This window comes from Bipolaris maydis (genome assembly GCF_028858645.1).
Source record: "Bipolaris maydis strain C4 unplaced genomic scaffold PSV08scaffold_16, whole genome shotgun sequence".
Classification (NCBI taxonomy): Eukaryota; Fungi; Ascomycota; class Dothideomycetes; order Pleosporales; family Pleosporaceae; genus Bipolaris; species Bipolaris maydis.
The window spans coordinates 730,202-750,568 of record NW_027093872.1 but is presented as its reverse complement, the minus strand read 5'-3'; the positions used below and the strand labels follow the sequence as shown (position 1 = coordinate 750,568).

The 20,367-nt window shown below is 51.6% G+C and overlaps 8 protein-coding genes and 2 non-coding genes across 10 annotated transcripts; 5 read left to right on the top strand and 5 right to left on the bottom strand.

The window, feature by feature from the left end:
• Positions 1 to 221: 221 nt before the first annotated feature.
• On the top strand, positions 222 to 2,322 carry PSV08DRAFT_366160 (carbohydrate esterase). The gene is made up of 4 exons (XM_014223636.2): positions 222 to 710; positions 761 to 1,335; positions 1,384 to 1,742; positions 1,796 to 2,322. The coding sequence occupies exons 1-4, from the start codon at positions 437 to 439 to the stop codon at positions 2,115 to 2,117; spliced, it is 1,530 nt and encodes a 509-aa protein (XP_014079111.1). The 5' UTR covers positions 222 to 436; the 3' UTR covers positions 2,118 to 2,322.
• Positions 2,323 to 3,953: 1,631 nt separating this feature from the next.
• PSV08DRAFT_t70 lies at positions 3,954 to 4,025 on the bottom strand. Its single transcript has one exon. It is a non-coding gene; the product is annotated as a tRNA-Thr (tRNA).
• Positions 4,026 to 5,090: 1,065 nt separating this feature from the next.
• PSV08DRAFT_18675 (kinase-like domain-containing protein) lies at positions 5,091 to 7,140 on the top strand. The gene is made up of 2 exons (XM_014223635.2): positions 5,091 to 5,135; positions 5,191 to 7,140. Exon 2 carries the CDS (start codon positions 5,253 to 5,255, stop codon positions 7,014 to 7,016), a length of 1,764 nt encoding a protein of 587 aa, XP_014079110.1. The 5' UTR covers positions 5,091 to 5,135; positions 5,191 to 5,252; the 3' UTR covers positions 7,017 to 7,140.
• PSV08DRAFT_336356 (uncharacterized protein) lies at positions 7,094 to 8,187 on the bottom strand. The gene has a single exon (XM_014223634.2). The coding sequence runs from the start codon at positions 8,085 to 8,087 to the stop codon at positions 7,335 to 7,337; it is 753 nt and encodes a 250-aa protein (XP_014079109.1). The 5' UTR covers positions 8,088 to 8,187; the 3' UTR covers positions 7,094 to 7,334.
• A 565-nt stretch (positions 8,188 to 8,752) lies between these two features.
• PSV08DRAFT_336329 (uncharacterized protein) lies at positions 8,753 to 10,073 on the top strand. The gene has a single exon (XM_014223633.1). The coding sequence runs from the start codon at positions 8,812 to 8,814 to the stop codon at positions 10,027 to 10,029; it is 1,218 nt and encodes a 405-aa protein (XP_014079108.1). The 5' UTR covers positions 8,753 to 8,811; the 3' UTR covers positions 10,030 to 10,073.
• PSV08DRAFT_381997 (major royal jelly protein-domain-containing protein) lies at positions 10,059 to 11,485 on the bottom strand (the record flags this gene model as incomplete). Its single annotated transcript, XM_066093398.1, has 3 exons — positions 10,059 to 10,239; positions 10,315 to 11,289; positions 11,347 to 11,485. The coding sequence occupies 3 exons, from the start codon at positions 11,483 to 11,485 to the stop codon at positions 10,088 to 10,090; spliced, it is 1,266 nt and encodes a 421-aa protein (XP_065948087.1). The 3' UTR covers positions 10,059 to 10,087.
• Positions 11,486 to 11,914: 429 nt separating this feature from the next.
• Positions 11,915 to 14,093, bottom strand: PSV08DRAFT_366156 (subunit 17 of mediator complex-domain-containing protein). The gene is made up of 3 exons (XM_014223631.1): positions 13,752 to 14,093; positions 13,265 to 13,698; positions 11,915 to 13,213 (listed from the first exon to the last, which is right to left on the bottom strand). The coding sequence occupies exons 1-3, from the start codon at positions 14,042 to 14,044 to the stop codon at positions 11,964 to 11,966; spliced, it is 1,977 nt and encodes a 658-aa protein (XP_014079106.1). The 5' UTR covers positions 14,045 to 14,093; the 3' UTR covers positions 11,915 to 11,963.
• A 391-nt stretch (positions 14,094 to 14,484) lies between these two features.
• On the top strand, positions 14,485 to 16,240 carry PSV08DRAFT_231493 (IMP-specific 5-nucleotidase). Its single transcript, XM_014223630.2, has 8 exons — positions 14,485 to 14,533; positions 14,613 to 14,623; positions 14,683 to 14,703; positions 14,753 to 14,767; positions 14,823 to 14,970; positions 15,039 to 15,784; positions 15,832 to 15,877; positions 15,941 to 16,240. The coding sequence occupies exons 1-8, from the start codon at positions 14,509 to 14,511 to the stop codon at positions 16,189 to 16,191; spliced, it is 1,263 nt and encodes a 420-aa protein (XP_014079105.1). The 5' UTR covers positions 14,485 to 14,508; the 3' UTR covers positions 16,192 to 16,240.
• Positions 16,241 to 17,014: 774 nt separating this feature from the next.
• PSV08DRAFT_18652 (uncharacterized protein) lies at positions 17,015 to 17,988 on the top strand. The gene has a single exon (XM_014223629.2). The coding sequence runs from the start codon at positions 17,097 to 17,099 to the stop codon at positions 17,829 to 17,831; it is 735 nt and encodes a 244-aa protein (XP_014079104.1). The 5' UTR covers positions 17,015 to 17,096; the 3' UTR covers positions 17,832 to 17,988.
• A 2,096-nt stretch (positions 17,989 to 20,084) lies between these two features.
• On the bottom strand, positions 20,085 to 20,221 carry PSV08DRAFT_t69. The gene has a single exon. It is a non-coding gene; the product is annotated as a tRNA-Thr (tRNA).
• Between the last annotated feature and the right edge of the window lie 146 nt (positions 20,222 to 20,367).

Here is a 20,367-nt window from a genome sequence, read left to right as displayed (position 1 = left end):
GTTTGACCCGCAACCCATGGAACTTCCTCCCGGTGCGAAGCCGGTAGCGCGGATTTCATGTCTGCAAACCAGGGGTCGGTAGTACGGACATGCACTTTTTCCGCCCTCACATGCATCTAGACAAGTACTATTAGGTGGAGACGCTAGTCTCGACGCGAGTCGATATTGGCATTGGCACCACGCATCGGTCGAAGTTGTCGATCATCTGCCATTCATAAACTAACGGTGTCTGCACCTCGAAATGTTTACTTGCGGATACCTTCTACCGGATACCTAATTCTTACCACGCTTGTGGCCCACCTTCGTTTCTCGTCTCCAGGTCTCTCAGTGTGTTGTTGTTGTCGACCACCACGTTCCGCTCGCTCCCGCCCTTTTACAATTCAAATTTGACTATTACCTTTAATTCCATAATCAGGACCAGTCATATTCCTCCAATATGCGCTACTCTGCTGCTCTTGCTGCCGCTGTAGCCGTTGCCCCCATCGTTAGTGGCCATGGAACCGGCCTCCCTAACATTGTCGGATTAGATCCAAAGGACACCAAGGCTCGCGACTTGCTTTCAGGTATCGGAGCACGATTTACTGGCGTCAACGAGATTGCCAGTGCCAAGAACAAGGTCAAGACACAAATTGTCCGCCGCCAGGACGACCGCCAATGTGGAGATGGCATTGGCAACTGCTCTGCTGGCCAGTGCTGCTCAGCCGCCGGTTGTACGTTTTGTTCAAGTTACATATCAAGACTTTTCATTGATGAATTCCAGACTGCGGAACTGACAGCGACTACTGCTACTCTCCGGGCTGTGATTACAAGCATGGCCCAGCTTGCCCCGAGAACGTGACACCAGCAGGCACCAACACCACCTCGATTGCTCGTACCCAGTTCGGAAGTGTCCAGTTTGGTGGCGACGGTATCTACAGCTGCACCGAACCAGGAACCGTTGCTCTCACATACGATGACGGCCCCCAGAAGGTTTACACTAGCCACATTCTTGATGTCATGGCTTCCTACAACGCCAAAGCTACCTTTTTCATTACTGGTAACAACATCGGAAAGGGTCAAATCGACATCACCCCTGAATTCGTCCAAGTTATCCAGCGTATGGACTCTGAAGGCCACCAGATCGCTTCGCACACCTGGACTCATTTGGATCTGAGCGCCATCTCCGCGCAGGATCGCCACGACCAGATGATTAAGAACGAGATGGCTCTGCGCAACATTGTCGGCAAAATCCCCACCTACATGCGTCCTCCTTACTCAAGCTGCACTGCTGAGTCTGGCTGCGAGCAAGCTATGGCTGACCTTGGCTACCACGTCACCTACTTCGACTTGGACACTGTACGCACACTTCATGATGGTCTTTGGAACAACAACTAACTTCTTCAGGATGACTACGAGCACGACGACCCTACTCTGATTCAGTACTCCAAGGACGTTTTCAACGGCAACGTTTCCTCGGGCCCAGCCGCCAGCAGCCAATGGCTCGAGATTGGCCACGACATCCACGAACAGACTGCCATGAACCTGACCCAGTACATGCTCTCCACTCTTACCCAGCTCGGCTACAAAGCCGTCACTGTTGGTGAATGCCTTGGCGACCCTGCCGAGAACTGGTACCGTAAGGCTGGTGGCGCTAGCACCGGTGGTTCCACATCTGGAACCACAAAGCCTACTTCTGCTGCCCCTACTCCCACCGGAACTAAGGTGGTGTCCACTGATGCTACCTGCGGTGGTACCAACGGATTGTAAGAAACTCCCGTATCTATACCCGCTTTACACATTTCTAACTTTTTCCCAGCACCTGCGCAGGATCCACCTTCGGCAATTGCTGCAGCTCTGCAGGTTGGTGCGGTAGCACCAACGACTACTGCGGTACTGGCTGCCAGACCAGCTTCGGTACCTGCGGTAACAGTGCCGGCTCAACCACCTTGAGCACTGCTGCTGCGCCCAAGCCCACCACCGCCGCTAAGGCTTCCACCGACGGAACTTGTGGTGGAACCTCTGGCTTCACTTGCATTGGCTCGACTTTTGGAAACTGCTGCTCGCAGTACGGATGGTGTGGAAGCACTGTTGATCACTGCGGCACCGGATGCAATGCTGCCTTTGGAACGTGCACTTAAGCTAGCAATTGTCAAATTCTTGATCATCATAGCAAGGAGGCTTTCTTTTAAAGCATCTTGGGGAAAAATTTGCCTCTTACGAGAAGATGTGAGAGCATATGTACAACTCTTTTTCTGTGTTCGCCTGAGAGTAATGTACAAGTTTCGTTCAACGATATCACGGGGTAAAAAAGCTAGTTTTTAACCACCATCTTTTTTCCCCGAACAAATGCCCTACTGCAGTTCCTGTGATACACGTTCTCAAGTATCTCGACTTTGCCTTGAGAATGAACATGCATTTCAGATGTTGCGGTGGCTGAATAGGGCTAGCACTTTTACCCAGCCACAAGAGTGACCCGCATCCATCTACATAACACTGCGGAAGAAGCACAGAATGCATTCACCCTTCTTTTTTCTTTCATCGAGATGCAAACTCCAACCACTATTCCTTTTCCCCCTCGATATGGAGCAACAAGCTTTTGCTCGGCCACTCTTAGTCACTTAGTCCAGTGAAACCGCTATATTCCTTCTTTCACCCGCGGCATTGACATACCGACAAAAAGAAAAGCATCTACTGGGCAATCTCGCTTAATAACACTTTTACTTCTCGCCTCGCGCAGTTCAAACCTTGTCAGCGGAAAAGAAAGGAAGAGCACGCTAGTGGTGCGTCATTACGCGTTCGCATGAAAGCAGCGAGGGGTTGAAGTTTGTTTTTGGCTCGCGATCTACCTTTTGCTTTTTTAGGCGGGGATTACGCGTCGATTTGGTGAGAGGTAGAGCTAGGTAACGAATGATGGGGTCGGTCTAATGCAGGGGGTTGGGCTGGAGGGTGTCGATGGGTAATGACGTACTGTGCGGTTAGGGCCACGATACGGATGGGCAAGTGCTAGGCGGAACCTCGCTCCTAAATCCCTTTGCTTGAAGTATCTTGGGTTATCTCGGGACGAGTAAAAGGTGCAGCTGAGTTGAGTACGAGAAGTAAGCATAGGAAGGAGGTTGTTGATGATGATGATAACGCCAGCAGTGATTTTCACTCCAAAGGGAGTTTTGAAAGATATAACTGCTTCCTTGTGTAAGCAGACATCGTTGATTTGAATCAGAAACTCTAGTTTGATAGTGTATTTCTCCTCTTTCTACATCCTTGGGCGTACCTCATTCCGCCATTCTGCCATTAGGTAGGTCTCTGCTGGTCGGATTGCATATACTCAAGGAATTTAACATCATCCATAACATTGAATTCTAAGAGAGATTATTTAACACGCCAATATCTTATTATAAAATAGCTTGCTTGAGCTTCCACAGGCATGCCACCTGACTGTCATCAACTCTCAAGGACTATCCTTAATCATCAATGTATTACCGCTGGCACGGATGTACGAATTGATTCCGGCCAACATATACTTGTTAGAAAACGTCAGCAGTACAAATAGCGGCTGCAACCAAAGTGTTTTGGACTGTCGTGTAGGACTTAGAGTGCTCTCATATTGCTACTCTTCGTTCAAGAAGATCAACCGTTTTCGTACTGTATGGGCATGATAACCTGCAAAGAGTATCATTCGACAGTGAAATCGAGCCATTTGTTCTTAAGTTAGTCCTGGAAAGGCGTGTGGCCCAAACTCTGATATATTAGCAACTGACCTGAGCGTTAGCTACGAGCCATACCCAAGCCCCTGTACGGCTGTGTACTTGAAGCCCGTAACATCCGTATCCAATGCGAATGCAGAAGCAAAAGGAATAATTCGGTATTCGAGACGTAATGCCATCGGAGAGGTGAGTCGCGGTTGCTCATTCACGACAATTGTACGTGAAAAATGTGGGCCCGATGGCTGCTGCGCTGGCAAAAAAAGAAATATCAGATGCCTTCCGCCAGAATTGAACTGACGACCTCGTCATTACTAGTGACGCGCTCTACCACTGAGCTAGGAAGGCTTCGATGAAGAAATGAGTTTTAATTGCATATATATACCGCGGCATGTGCAATAAGCACTCCAGTAAACAAGGTAGCTCAGCGCGTAGGGAAGGTCCTCCCTCAGCGGGCCGCAACTCCAGCAGCAGTACCCACTTTACCTCGGGTGATAGACTTGAACTATACACTTTCGGAAGAATGGGAATATGGCATCGCAACTTGGAAAAGATGAAGACTGCTCATGGACGTGCAATGCGAAGCTGAAGTGGTTTCTTGTGGAAACGAATGCGTCATAGGTCGCGCCTTGATTCTGTCATGCTGGTTGGAACAAACAGGGAGCCTCCTGTTTGGAGCCGCTCCCCCCCCCCTTACGTTACGGCCACGCCGTCAAGCCGCTACAGCCACGGTGGCTGGCCAACTGACTGTGTTTGCAATCAAATCTCAACACGTCGCTTGCGGAGAAGGGCGCTGAAAGGAGGGCGCTATCTCTTTCTGGGGGTTGTTTCAATGCGCTGAGCTGAGATTCACCAACTGCCTCACGGCTGCGTCTCGGTTTCGTTGCGTCCTCGCCACGTCCATGGTCGCGTAGCCAAGTGTACCGACTTGTCCTGGTCAGGACACACGCGGTACAATAGACCTCGCACGAGGTGCAGCTCCACGCATATGTGGAGATGTGAATCCGGGGCCGGGTGACCATTCGGGTGTTAGGTCATTCACATGCCACCGCAATTAGCCCGCCAAGGCACCAAATTAAGAATCCGGGCAATTGAGCCTCTCCCGCTGATCGCTGACCTTTCCTCCAACACCTTTTTCAAACGCGATTTTCCCCTGCACCGCGACACACCACAACCATACAACACCTGCCAGGATCGCAAACCTGGCCTCGACTTTCACCATTCCCAGTAATCCAACACAACCATCTATGGGCTCTGCTTCTCCCGCCGCGACTGCCTCTCAACTTACTGCCCAGCTTACCGTAGTTGGCTCCTTCTTTCCATATAGCGCGCTGAGCTCGGGTCTAAATAAGACGGACGCTTCCTTCGCGTCCCTTGTCCGACAAGTAGGGGTGGGCGTTCCGCCGTGAACCTCTGCGGCGGGCATAGATTTTGGGCAGCCCAAGTCCGGAGTTGGATGTGCGCGATCTCCTACCCAACTGAGGAGACACACAAGGCTGACCGAAACGCGCAGAACCTAAGCGTACTCTAGAGCACAAATATCTCGACATTGTTTTACCCCTCATTACCGTCATCATGGTTTTCGCATTCGATCATGACGATGCGCAGCTCGCGGGCAAGGCCCCGAACACCTCCGAGCCTGCTGTGCCAAACGATGACATGTTTTCCCTGGAGGACATGGACATGAGTCCTTCAAGAGTACCCCTCCATGTTGGGACCCCGCCGATCAACATCGTCAGCCCTATGCCAAAGCGCAGCGCACAGCCCAACACTGAAGGCAAGCAGCTAGGACCAGACAAGTTGGACTTTGAGGCGGTTATGAAGAAGGCCCAGAAAAACAAGAGGAAGAAGAAGAAGGGGCCAAATGCAGGTCTGCAGGCTACCAACGTGACTCGTGGTTTTCACACGCCCGTCACATCGGGTGGAGAGGAGTCGGACTATTCCATTACCAGCACCCCGCGGTTCGGGCCCGTCCGCTCTGGACTCCCTAGCGTCACTAGCAGTCCCGCGCTGCGACCACAGTCTACCATGGGAGGCATCAGCAGTCTCAAGGCCCAATTGGAGGCCTTGAACTTGGCCTCCAGAAGCGATTCCCCCATGAAGGACTTTTCCAACAAGGGTGTTGCCATGAGCCGGGTCGCATCGCATATGTCTAGCAACACCAGTATGTCTGGTCGAGAGAGTGATAGCGACCGCACGGAGATGGAGAGCTACGAAATTGATCTGAACGCCGAGGACTTCAGCGCCGATACGCTTTCTAAGACATCGACTATGCTGAACAATGGGATGGCACGCAAGATGACTGCCGAGGACTTTGAACCTTTGATGTGTCTTGGAAAAGGTAGTTACGGTACCGTGCTGCTTGTCAGGCAGCGTGAAACTGGCCGTCTGTTTGCGCAGAAGCAGTTCAAGAAGGCATCAATCACCGTCCACAAGAAGCTTATTGAGCAGACCAAGACGGAGCGCAATGTCTTGGAGAGCGTGAACCGTTATCCGTTCATTGTAAACTTCTACTATGCATTCCAGGACCAGGAGAAGCTGTACTTGATTCTCGAGTATGCCCAAGGCGGCGAATTGTTCCATCACCTTGCCGCTGAGCGCATGTTCTCCGAGGATGTTGCAGCCTTCTACATGGCTGAAATGGTACTTGCCCTCGATCATCTGCACCGCACCGTTGGCGTCATCTACCGCGATCTGAAGCCCGAGAACTGTCTCTTGGACTCTGAAGGCCATCTTCTCCTCACCGACTTTGGTCTTAGCAAAGTCACTCTCGACGAAGACAATCCTTGTCGTTCTTTCCTCGGAACCGTAGAATATATGGCTCCAGAAGTCGTCCAAGGCCTCGAGTACGGCGCAGCAGTAGATTGGTGGTCCCTCGGCGCCCTCGGTTTCGACCTGCTTACTGGATCACCCCCTTTTACAGGCAACAACAACGCTAAGATCCAGGAAAAAATCGTAAAGCAGAAGCTCTCACTTCCCTACTACCTCAGCGCCGATGCCAAAGACCTCCTCACCCGCCTCCTGCGCAAAGACCCCAAGAAGCGCCTCGGCTTCAACATGTCCAAGGATCTCCAGACAATCAAGAAACATCGCTTCTTCCGCAAGATTGACTGGAAGAAGCTTGAAGCCAGGGAGCTGGAGCCGCCAATTCAGCCGCTGATTACGGACCCGGAGTTGGCAGAGAACTTTGCCCAGGACTTTACGGATTTGCCGCTTAGTCCCGTGTTGACCAAGAAGTTTGATGATTCACTGTTTGAGAGTCAGAACAACAATCCGTTTGGCGGGTTTAGCTTTGTGGCGAGTCAGAGTCTATTGGATAGTGGGGAGTGGGGATACTAGGGAAGAAGTGTTGAGCAGCTCTCTGTGGGGCGAGTATTTGCATTCATTGTCTAACAGTAACGTTTGATTCAAGTGACTTTTGTTAGTTTTTATCGTTTCAGGGGTGCGTAATAGATGTCGTTGTTCATTGAATCTCAACAAGCAAAGTGAATTCTGGGTAAACTATATTGTTTTATTGCTTCATAACTGCCCAGACCAGTTCATCCCAAACTCCGCGCTCGTATCTTCGGTATCATGCGCAAGCAATCATGAGTACTATAAACCATGTAGGTATCGTCAAGAAAGAAAGGAACCACGTGTGTCTTTCAAAGAAGTCGTCTATGAGGTGGGGGCAGGAGCAGTAACAGTCTCCTGGGGCTTCTCGCTACCCTCTGCGGTGGTGGTAGTGGCACCAGTCTCTCCAGTCTTCTGCTTCTTGAGGTTCGCCAAGTGCCTTGCCTCGTTGTGAACGTCCATGACAGTCTTGTTGCCCTGTTCATAGAAAGCACGGAGCTTCTGACCGGTAGGGGTTGAGGCAGCCTTATCGAAGTAGCTGGTCAAGGTGTTGAAGGCAGCATAGCCCTTGTTTGTGACACCGAGCTTCTGGTCCATGACCTGAGCCTTTTGTGTAGCCTGGGTCTTCTGATCGACGTTGTTGATGAAGTTCATGAACTTTGTGCTGTAGCCGTTCTGCTTGTCTGCGGCCAGAGCACGCTCAATGGCCTTGTCTGAGATGGCATAGCCGTGGGCAAGGTACTCGGCAACGATGCGTGCGCGGGGCTTCTGTTCCTGCTCGATGTGGTGGTCGCCATCCTTGGCCTCTTCGGCCGAGGCGGACTTTTCTCCGGCAAGCTCGTCGATGCTCTTAGCAGCAGTAACGTGCACAGAGTTGGGTCCAAGCTGAGTGTTGTCGAGGAGAAGGGCGGTCTTTGCGGCGGCGGCCTTCTCAAAGGTGACAGAGGCGGACTGGGCGTCGTCGCCAGTAGGCTTTACACTGATGGACTGAATCTTTCCGCAGAAGCTGAAGAAGCTCTTAATCTCCTCCTCGCTCGTCTTCATGGAAATGTTCTCGACGTTGACGGTGGCAGCCATGATGGTGGATGTGTATGGTAGTTTGAAAGGTGTTGGGTTGCAGTGGATTGTAAGTATGTAGGAACAAGTACGGTAGTGTAGAGTGTATGGCAGGAGACACGTATGGCCAGGGGTATTTGTAGCAGTGGTGAGGGGTGCGGAAACCAGCTCAGAGAGGGGCGCAGCCTGACGACGCAAGGGTGTAATGACGCAGGTGGGGCGGTGCTAGTGGCGTATAGACGGCATACTACGAGCACGAGCGCGAGCGCGAACATTCACGAAACGCCACCTTGTCTATACTGTCTTTCATGTGAAACTGCACTGCCACATGTGCAATTGTTTAGGGAGCAGATGTGTAGATTAAGTAAGTCATGGCTAGACTATTATGGAGCATGATCATCTCTTACGCTGTCGACGCTTGTATTCGCCCGGGTTTATTGACACCGAGTGGGCAAGCACAGAAGCACCGAGGTCAAAGTGCGGCATTTGAAGAAGTATGGTATTTGGTTATGCAAATGTACCCCAAGGATTATGCAGAAGTCTTAGACGTTACAAACTGCAAGCAAGAACATACACATGTGGGTTGATCAGGGATGGAATAATCCACCACAAAGCTTCATCACTCCACCAAACCCCGGCTTAAGCTAACGTCATAGCTCCGTAGTCCCATAGCACTTTGCGTGAGCACCACCCGTGAGCTCTAGGCTCTGAGGAACCTTTCTCTCCTACCCAATTGATACCAACAATGACTTCCAGACTAATTACCCAGTCTCCGCGGGCAGCGCAGTCATGCATCCGCCGCGCGCAAAATCTTGCGCCAACTGTATCGCGGCTCCCACAGCGTCGCTACATCTCTGCCTATGGCTACGAACAAGCAAAAGCCCTCACCTTCTCCGAATATGGAGAGCCACCTGCCGTGCTTTCTCTTCACAGCCATTCCATCTCGCCGCCTCATAGCAATCTCATGACCCTACGGTTTCTCGCGTCGCCCATAAACCCCGCCGATATCAACCAGATCCAAGGTGTCTACCCGTCGAAGCCCAGGTTCACAACCGACCTAAGTACCCCAAAGCCAATTGCCGTTGCTGGAAATGAGGGCGTAGCTGAAATCATTGCGCTGGGCGAAGGTGTGAAGAAAGAGGGATTCAAAAAGGGCGACTGGGTGTTCATGAAAGGGCCTGGCTTCGGAACATGGCGCACACATGCAAGCGCCACTACCAACGACGTAGTAAAGCTCGACGAGCAGATGCGCGAAGGAATCACAGCAATCCAGGCCGGCACTGTATCTATCAACCCATGCACGGCCTACCGGATGCTCCGCGACTTCACCACCCTCTCGGAAGGCGACTGGTTCATACAAAATGGGGCAAACTCTGGCGTTGGCCGCGCAGCCATCCAGCTAGGCAAGAAGTGGGGCTACAAGAGCATCAACGTGATTCGTAGTCGCGAAGACAAGAGCAAAGAGGATGCCATGAAGAAGGAGCTGCAAGATCTTGGCGCAGACGTTGTCATTACAGATGCAGAATTGCAATCGCAAAGCATCAAGGACCAGGCTAAAGAATGGACAAACGGGGGCCGCGCACCGATTCGTCTGGCGCTCAACTGTGTGAACGGTAAGGCGGCAACAGCAATGGCGAAGCTCCTGTCTTCATCCGCGCACTTTGTTACCTATGGCGCCATGTCCAAGCAGCCATTGACTATCCCTGCGTCGATGCTCATCTTCAAAGACATTCACTTCCACGGATTCTGGGTGAGCAGGTGGGCAGAGCAGCATCCAGAGGAGAAGCAAAAGACTGTTGCCGATGTGTTGGACATGACGCGAAAGGGCGAGTTCAAAGACATGCCTGTTGACGAGATCAAGTGGGAGTGGGAGACCAAGAGAGAGGAACTCATTGCCAAGGTCAAAGATACACTGGAAGGGTACAGGAGTGGCAAAGGAATTTTTGTCTTTGGCAAGACATAGACTTCGTAGTCTTTGTATGTAGAAATTAAGTCTGCTATATCCTACCTAGCTTTCTCTACTACTGTAGAAATACTCTCGTCCCATTGTTCGGCAGCGGTGCTCTGAATAGCACAAACGGTCTTTCCCTGCGATCTGTCCCTGGGTAAAACGACGAGCTAAACGCAAGCTGGTTATCCGTGAAATACAAATACCCATCGCTTCCAACAGACACTGCAATTTGACATTAGCATCCGAGAAGAAAGAAAGAAAGAGAGAGAGAAGAGAATAGAAGAGAAAAAAACTCACTAGTATCCACCCAGCTAATCCTCGGATCCCTCACAAACAGCGTAACCGACGCATTCTCAGGATTATAAAACCCAACCTCATTCTGCTCCATATTGCCCACATACACAAACCCATTCGTATCCGTCTCAAACCCATCACTCACGCCCCTCTCCCCCCTCCTCTGCACCGCCGCCTGCGCCCGTAGCTCCGCACTGCCGTCGCTCCTATCCCGCAAACGCTCTGTAGGAAGACTATACAGCGATCTGCCGCCCACAGGCCCGAAATACAAATCCTCGCCCGACGCGGACAAGGCGATGCCGTCGCTCCCAAGGGGCACGGTAGTAAGAGGCAGATCGGGGCCGGGAATGTAATACAAAGGTTGGCCCCAGACAAACGGGACAAATCCGCGCTCAGCGCGTACCTCTGCGATGGCGTCGAGACGGCGCCACGAGTCTCCGGAGCCGAGGTCGACGACGACGATGCCGTTGCGGCCTTCGCTTGAGGAATCGGTGATGTAGGCTATGCCTTTTCCGGTGGTACCGCTGAGGCTGGGGCGCAGGTCGAGCCGGATGTCGTTGAGGTACGAGGTTGGGTATGCGACGGTGGGCGGGAAGAGGATGGTTTGGAGCACGCTGTTGCTGGAGAGGTCGACGGCGATGAGTTTGGGGCCCCCGGGCGCGGCGGGGACGAGGGTGCCGTCCGCGGTGAGGGCGCGGCCAGTGTCGAGGATCCAGAGGCGGTCTTGGGCGTCGAGTACTACGCTTTGGACGCCGATGAGGTGGTTGGGGTAGTTTGCGCCGACGGGTGGGGAGACGGTGTAGTTGATTGCTCCGTTGGGTGGGTTGTTGATGTCTACGTTTGGATAGGGGATTTCAGTTCCATTGGCTAGGATTTCTGCTACGGCGTGCTTGTCGTTGCTGCCCGTGTTGGTGTTGTTGGGGTCCAGGCCAGAAGGGTAGTTTGAGAATTTACGCCCGGTTTTGGAGACAGTGATCCCTAGAGAGATGTCAAGTTGGAGATTGATTCGATGAGTGAGGTATCAAGCAAAAGTACCAGTTGGCCATTGGTCATTGTACAGGTGCACGATTTCGAGTGGTGGGCCTGCAATGCCAGGATCAGAGCGGATTCGCTGTGCGCTCGATAGCACAGGGAGCAAGGTGCTCAATGTCGCTACAATTGAACTCGCCAACATTTTGAGTCGAAGAGTCTGTACAGACACATGGTTGCATGGTGTCTGCCATCGTCAACTTATACACAACTCTACATCAACCACGCGTAAATTACGGAAATGACCTCAGATGGTACGACTAGGCAGTACAATAGTCTCCACGTCATGTACGTGTCAGGCACTTGCAAAAGAACAAGGGTAACGGTCGATCTAGCTCTGCATTTGAGGTTATATCCAAGAGTAGCTACCTAATTACGGTTTAGACTTCACAACGGTTCACCCCGCTTTTGTGATGCAATGTGACATTGGCGGTACGATGCGGACGGAGCTAGACCGGGGTATCTGTTCTTGGACTCACAGCAGGAATGCTCGTGTTTTTGATGTCGTAGGGATTTGTGTAATCTTACAATCGACAATGACAGTCCTTGTTTTGTTAATGGTCCTAAACGACATAGCAGATGGCACTGAAACTTTGATTGTAGCTGTTATTTCGTCCAGAACTTTATCCAACCCAACTCTTGACAACCTCTTTCAAAGAGGTGCTCTCATCTGTCCCAGCCCAGGTGTGTGATTGTTCTGAATCTTCGGATTCCTCTGGTGCATCTGCGGCAAACTTTGCGATCTTGAGCTCTCCATCATTAAATTCAATTCTGATATCCTTTGTCGATGCAACTCCTTTCTTCGCATCCTTGGTCCGAATCGAGAGCCGCGCATCTTGACTTCTGGTCTGCGCGCGTGAAGAATAGTCGTTCTTGAGTAATCGATGGGCAACGTGGAGCGAAAGGATCCAGTCCAGATACGACTTGAGTTCCTCGACAGTAGCAAACTTCTGCTGCTGGAACAATCCAAGATCGGAGCTTAGCGTGGACGGAAGACTTAATCTGTGTTCCGTGCCGAAAGTGGGTTGGCCGATGATGGTGCGTGTAATGATATTCAAAGTCTCCGACTGTGCGCCGTTTGAAGTAGGGAGGGTCAAAGTAGCAGTTCCACCAAACGGCTTCATGAAAATCTCAAAGAGCTGATCGGTAGCTGATATGCCTTTCTTGGATGATGCTTCTAAGCTTCCAACAAGAGCTGCCCAGGAATTCTCACGTGTTGTTTCCAAGGTCACGTCCAGGCCGGCGCTACGGAGAGTCTTCGCGACAGATCCAAGATAGGCGTGAAGCGAATCCACGCCCTCAATGTGGTAAAGGACAGCAAGTAGTGTACGGAGCAATGGTGGTGGTTGTTTTTCACGTGCTTTTCCTGTTAATGGAGGTGGGAGCTGTGATCTCCGATAGAGACGCATGCTGTGCTCATGAGCCAGCAAAAGACGGAGTGATTCGGCAATGTTCTTAGCCAGCCAGTCGTACTCGCGAGATTGGCTGCTCGGTATAGGATCGTCTCGGGGTACACAGTCGATGAGCAGCTTGCGGTTTTGCGACAGGCTTCCCATTTGAGGCGCATCGACATAGATGACAGAGTCCCGAAATTCGACTCCGTATGCTAACAACTGTCGCGTCTCCAAACTCATCTCATAATAGAGCTCTTCTTCGAACAAAGAATCCCGTGCCAACTGGATGGACTTTTCCAGAGACTGATTGGCGAGCTCGGCATCAATTGATATTTGAGATGTTCCAGTGATTTTTCCATCAATACTGATTCGAACGCGGAGTATCTTTGGCTTTAGTGCAAGAGCTGGATCTAGGATGATACTGCCGTCCTTGTCCATTTGCAGAGGGGCGAAACCACGGGCTTTAAAGTGATCACTTGCTAAATGCTCTGTCAGCTCTAGTACATGTCCGTTCAATGGGCGCAACTTACCTTCTGGAAGTCCATAGCGCACTGCAAAAGGCGCATGGCGCACGTTTTGACGGAGCCGCTGAATGGGCCAGCCTTTATCCGAGACGGAGACAATCTGGTGCCAGTACTTTGTTTCTCGTCGTATTTCCTTCTCCAGGTGTTTTGCTGCCTTTAGGATTTCATCTACTGACGAGTCGAGCGCGTCCATACGTGCGCCTTGTGCCACAACCTCTTGTCGAGCCTCGACATCCTGCAACCTCTGTTGCTCTTCGGGCTTGCGGATGCGGTGTTCGTGATTCTCCCGGCTCATGCCAAAAGACCCTAGAGGAATGCCCTGGTTCAGACCCTGTTCGCGAAAGGTTGGGCTGAAGAAGTTGAGGCTGCGCTTGTTTGGATCTTGCGACAGGACGAGGGAGACGAGGTCGAGCGCATTGGTAGCAGCAAACTTGGCCCACCTGTTTCTTGTCAGACGTCGCGTCGTCGGCGTGGATATGCGGGTGATACGTACTCCAAGTGGCTGTACATTTCCTGGCCTGCCTTGAACACCTTTTCTGCTTGCTCTTGGCGGGACGGCGCATCGGTTTCCTTTTCCTTATCCTCCTGCTTGGTTGCGTCGTCGGCATCGTCGGGCACGTGTTTTCCCGCGTCAATGTCTTGCTGCAGCGACTGTTCGGTGATGTTGCGCAAATGGCCCCGTTCGCTTGCGAGCTGCTCGATCTTGATCAATAGGTCGTCTTGAGTCAGCTCTTCCTTTTCGGTAGCTGGCCATGGGCGCAGCGTGACATTGTTTAGTGAATCCATGGCGACGGCAAGGCCAGCAGCGGCAGAGGGGATTGTAGAAGGTGAGTTGCAGTGGTTTGCTCCGGCGCGGTGGGCCCTTGCATAAAGGTCGGAGCTCTCAGTAGCGGCCGCTGGTAGATCCCCCGCTTATCGATTGTCGGCTTGCGTTGCACATGGAGCCACGGGTTCCTGGTGCTGCGTCCATTGCTTGGTGCGGAGAGGCGAGCGATGGCCGAACCAGTTATAGCGATCATACATCGAAGTACAGCCTCTTGTCGTAGTGCATGTAGTAGCAGCTTTGTGCGGGGATATCACGGGTCATCTGTGCATGGTCCCTTCCCTCTCCAGCCACTAGCGGCGGACTCCGATAAGCTTGGACATACAGCCCTCAACCACCGTGACAGCTCATACCTAATTGCTTCTTCTTCTTCTTCTCCCATCTTCTTCTCTTTTCCTCCCCTCTCACAGACTGAATTGCTACCAAAATGACGACAAGATATCGTGTAGAATGTAAGTGCTGCCGGTTTTTGCCGCTATGGCTACTTGTACAAGCAACCAGTATGCTGACATGATGCTCTCTGTCTTGCAGATGCCCTCAAGGTGTGTGTGTAACGTGATTAACTGGACATCCAGCTGTACACCGCTAATACGTCTGGAAGACTCATCGAAGAGATCAGCTTGTGAGTATCACTCAATTTTTATTCCTGCTTTGGCTAATCGTGGCATCAGATTGAATGGATCAAGGTAATACTTATTGTGCCTGTAAGATCACATTGACCAGTTTCTCACAAACGTGCAGGGTCTATTAGCTGTTCCGTTTGTGTTGCACTCGCATCCTACAGCCGTGTTTGAACCCAATGGCGAATCGGTCGAACAGCAGGCCAACATTGCCCAGCGGCGGTATGCCGAGATTATGCGTGATGTAGAGGAGATAATCAACGACCACAGTGAGTGATTGAAACATGAAGATTCTCTCAAGCATATAGACAGGCTGCTCTGTATTGACGCGGTACAGTTCAACACCAGAAAGACGGCAAGCCAGACCGGTCAAAGCTGAAGCTGCTGGTACCGTCAGTAGCAAACTTCTTCACACCACTGGCACTGCACGATGCATTCATATGGCAAGATCAGAGGCGTTTCATTAGTCATCGGCGTTTTGTGCCCCCTTCTTTCAATGACGTTCGTCTGGTTCTCAACACAGCCCAGGTCATGAGTCTCGTGCGCAATGGCCCACTAGAACTCGTGACTTTTGACGGAGATGTGACGCTTTATGACGATGGAAAGAATCTTGAGCCCGACAATCCCATTATCCCAAAGATACTGGGACTGATGCGGCGTGGATCCAAGATTGGCATTGTCACGGCTGCTGGATACACCGAGGCAAAACCATACTATGGAAGACTTCACGGCCTGCTCGATGCCATCCAGGCATCTGATCTGCCTCGAGAGGCTCGCCAGAACCTGCTCATCATGGGAGGCGAGAGTAACTTTTGTTTCAAGTTTGACGAAAACAGCCCGGTGCTGCTGCGGCTGGTGCCGCGAGCAGAATGGCTACTAGAAGAGATGCTGCTATGGCACGAGACGGACATCAAGGACCTCCTGGACCTGGCAGAGGCCTCGCTGAGGGACACGATTCGGAACTTCCGGATGGAGGCCAATGTGGTGCGCAAGGAGAGGGCGGTGGGCATTGTGCCCAAACCCGGATACAAGTTTTGCCGCGAAACGCTAGAAGAGACAGTGTTGATTATTCAAAAGATTCTGGTATGTGTGTTGGGGACGGGGGCAGCGGGCTGTGCTGACACTAGTAGGAAATTTCCGAGGTTGGCCAACGGTTGCCGTTTTGCGCGTTCAATGGTGAGTTGCAAGGCGCGACCCTGGGCAATATGGGGTGAAGATATATGTGTACTGACACGAAAGCAGGCGGAAACGACGTGTTTGTTGACATTGGGGACAAGTCATGGGGAGTGCTGGCGTGTCAGCGCATCTTTGGGGGGATTGCAGGCAGCAAGACACTGCATGTGGGCGACCAGTTTCTTAGTGCGGGAGCAAATGACTTCAAGGCGCGACTGGCGTGCACTACAGCATGGATTGCCAACCCGCTGGAAACGTGCCAGCTGCTGGATGAGATTGCGGAGCTGGACGAGATTCACCAGCGCAAGACGCGATGAAGGGGGGGGCATGAGCGAGAAGCGTGTGCATGTGTGTACTATGTATGTGCAGCCCAAAGTAGCATGTTGGAGGCACCGGAGATGGCATGGAAGGGGCGGCAGGGCGATTACATCAGCACGCCGGGAGCGGGCCAATCAGCGATAGCGCGGGGAGATGGACATGTCAACGGAAGGCAGTGCGTCGTGTCGTGTCGTGTAGTGCCGTGTAGTGCCGTATGCGTCTGGATGGCGGTGGTATGGATGTCGACGTCGCGATGCGTGGGTGGGTGTGGGCGAGGGCCGGGCGGAGTGGCTGGTGGGCTGGGGCCGGGCAGGCTAGAGAGCGGCGGCGCAGGGCAGGCAGCCACGGCATGCCAGGTACGTGGGCTTGGGCTGCATATCGTCTGCCGGCGCGGGTTTTATGCATGTGCCTAAGTGTGTTCGTAGTATGTGTATGTGTGCCATCTGCCTAGTCGTATACATGTACGTATATACACTCTCTCTCAATCGCCTCCGTTTCCATGTCGCCGCCGTTGGGGACTGCGCACTTGGGCCGTCCACATCCTCACACACGCCATCGCCCACTACCCTTCGCCTCGCCGCGCCTCGCCGCGCCCGCTCGCTTGCGTGTCTTGCGTCTTGCGTATTCCGTCGTGTTGCAAGCTGTGCCAACGCCCCCCGGTCCCTGCTACCCACTTCGTGACCCCCGGCCGTCGAGACCCCCGTCACGTTCCTCCGCTTCATCAGCCCGATACCTCCTGAAGCTTCCACCCACCTGCGGCCTCTTGCTATAGTACTTGTTGCTATTCACCCGCCGCTGCCACGCCAACCACCGCACCTCCACTACCACCCTAGCAGACTCTCTCTGCTTTCAACCTCACCCCAACACCACTCCCGCCTGGTCCACGCGCCTGCCTCTGCCCGCCATGTCGTCGACAAAGTTCCAGTACAAGCCATTGACGCTGACGCCCATCAACTTTTCCCTCACAGAGGGCACCTCGATACCCGCGCCGCTCGACAGTCCGCCCGACTCGCCTCGTCCTCCCACACCGAGCAAGGGACCGCTCTCCTCCCATCCCACCCCCAAGTCGCCCGCCTCGCCACCCCACAGAGAGTCGCCTCCTCCAGAAAAGCCGTCCGACAACTCGACTCTCGATTCATACCCGCGAGAGAGCCGCACCAGCGATGGAGCAAGCACCGTCTCTCCCACGAGTCCCTCGAGCAAACGCCCTACGTCTGTGCGCAAGTTTCTCGGCATTCGCACCCTCTCCTCCTCCGACAGCCTCAAGTCTGACCGGCCGGGCTCTCCCGCGACCGTCACCAGCCAGGCGCCCAGTCTGAACAGGAGGAAGAGTGGCAGCTGGTTCGGCAAGAGGAAAACCTTCATCGCCGGCCCCGTCCCAGAGGGCCACGTCGACTCGCCCACCTACGCAACCACTCGCACCGTCTCGCAGCCCCAGCCTGTCCAAGCTCCGGAACAAAAGGGCCCTCCGGCCCCGGCTCTGCCTGGTCTGAGCTCTTTTGGCCTCAATGAGGATGCGCTGAGTCTGAGCGCCGACGATCTGTTCAAGGACATTGGGAAGCACGACGAACCTATCCAGCCCAAGAACAACAACTCCAACTCGGACAACAAGGCAAAGTCGACACGATGGGAGCTATAAACCAAGAATCCTATTAATAACAAGCATACTCACATACACCACTTGTGGTGCGAGATATGCAAGACACCAAAGGGGACGACGAGGAGGACATTCATGTTCATGACAGCATCTTCTAACGGCATCTCACACTTCTTCCTAACGCACTTTACTTTTTTTTGCCTCTGTTCTTTTGTTTATCACATATACACCCTTTTTTCCTTTCATGACACCAGAGGCCGTAGATTTGGGAGTTTTTTTTTGTTTCTTCTTTGATTCAAGAAAAATTTGTGCCACCAGTCTCCTTGCTCTTGTCTATTCTCTCCTTTTTTCCATTATTACCCCCATTTACATTGTGTGCCGATACTACGCATACAATGCATTTTACAACTAAACGATACCCCCCAGTCGAGAAACAGTATGGTAATGTGGAGAGAGAGAAAAGGCACGCAGAGCGGAGCAAACTTTGTTGGGGCCCGGGAGGCTGAAGGGAAGGAGGCGATGACGATGAAGAAGGAATATACCTTTATTGACGACTGGGAGGAACAAAGTAACTTTATTCCATACCAATACCATTCTTCACGCCAACCTCGCTTGGCTTATTTTTTTATTAATCTTTTTTTTTACTTCCAAAATACAAATTCACTAGTATGATTGTCAGACGGAGATTCATCAATCTCCGATTATCATATTTTTCCTTTTCAATAATCAACCCAGATCACTCCACCAGACAAGCTCTAAATGTCATTGCTTTTTCTACCCCTCCACCTACTACCCCGTCCCGCACCGCAAACGGTCCGCTAGCAGCCAGCACCTAATTATTCCTTTTTTTCCCTCCCTTTCCAATTTATCCGAACCTTAACTCTCTCTCTCTTCCCGTTTCCCACCCCCACCACCTCTCTCCTCTGCTTCACTTCCGTCCCCAATATCCGATAAGCAAGCTCTGGCTCCCTCTTTCCTTTTCCTTACTTCTCTTTCCCCTGATTCTTCCCCCTCACCCCATCATTCCTCCGGACCCCGCAGCCATTAGCGGAAAAACTTTATCCGGCATAACTGACTGAATATGGTTTTTTGTTTACTCGCTGCATCCCCCGGCGTGGTGTGTTGTTGTTGTGGCGCGGACTAAATGCGCTAATTAGTCCTTCACACATACCCCTGCATAGACTCAGACTTTAGCAATTCATGAACCTGGTGGATGAGATAACAACTATTGCGATTTCGTTTCGAAACCCGTTATTGCTTTTTTTCTGATGTCTTGGTATAGCACCGTTGGCAGAACTCGAATCGGATTTTAGAATAGCTTGAGTGTAGAACAATTAATTCAAGTAAATACCATAACATTCACTCGCAAATCAAACCTCACCCTACGGACCAACACATTGTCCCTCCAAAAAATTAACAACTAAAACAGGATTACTTATCTCAGCAATCCCAGCTCACCTAAGCCCCATCTCTTCACAACCATGCTCAAAATTAACGAAACGTTGTTCTTCCTACACTAAGCCCTAATTCACCACCACAAAACTATATCCACATACACTTTTGAACTGAAACTTCTAAAAAAAGAAACCACCAGTTCAACCAAACTCGACGCAAATCAACACGACACCAAATGCAAAAAAAAACGGAATATGCTCAAGAAGATGCCCACTCGTGGAATCGCTGGATTCGCTAATCTGGGTGCGCAATTTATCGGATAGTAGCAATGGGAAGCAGGCACCGGGCGAATTGTTGTATCCACAAGGAGATCGACATGTGCGCAGATGTGCAGTGCGACACAAGTGCTGAACTGCTTGTTCGGTTGTGTCGAAGCTTTCATAGTCACACACATCTCAAGCTCAATGGCAGCTTTACCAGAAAAAAAAGCCATGAATTGGTTTTGCAACAAGCGCAAGCGCCAACAGCTCCAACTCAGGCGAAGTTGCAAGATGTATATCATCAGGAAGAAACTTGAGTTTCATCAACATAGTTGCTGACACTCTACTAATAGCCATATGGAATATTTTGTTCATAGCCATACGGAATCATTCAACAGGAAGAATGTGGACAAAATTCAAGAAATACTACAGCGCTGTGATATCATGTTCAAAAGGTGACTGCAATACTAGCTAAAAGATAAGATAAAGGAAGGGGGACTTTTCCAACTAATATCTTTTCAGTTAATTAAACGGACAACATGTAGCGTGTAATAAAAATAGGGAGAAATTATTGATGAGGCAATACTAGCTTAATGAGATTAAGAGAAACACAAAGTCGTAAATAAAAAAAAAGGATGTTTGCCCACTCGCGGAATCGCTAAGATAAATTAGTCGGACGAACCTGTTTTCGAACTTGGAGTAGACCTACAACCGCGGATCTTCGCATTTCATATAGTATAATACGAGTGCGACGCTGTACCACTAAGCCAAGCGGGCGTGTTCTATTGATGGCAAATTTTGCATGTAACATAATAATAATTCAAGCAGCGAACACGAAAAAGCCGCACTCGATACAATGAGATGCCGACAACACGGAAACAGCATGGCTAATGCGGTGGGGCGGGGGGCGCTGAGGATGACCC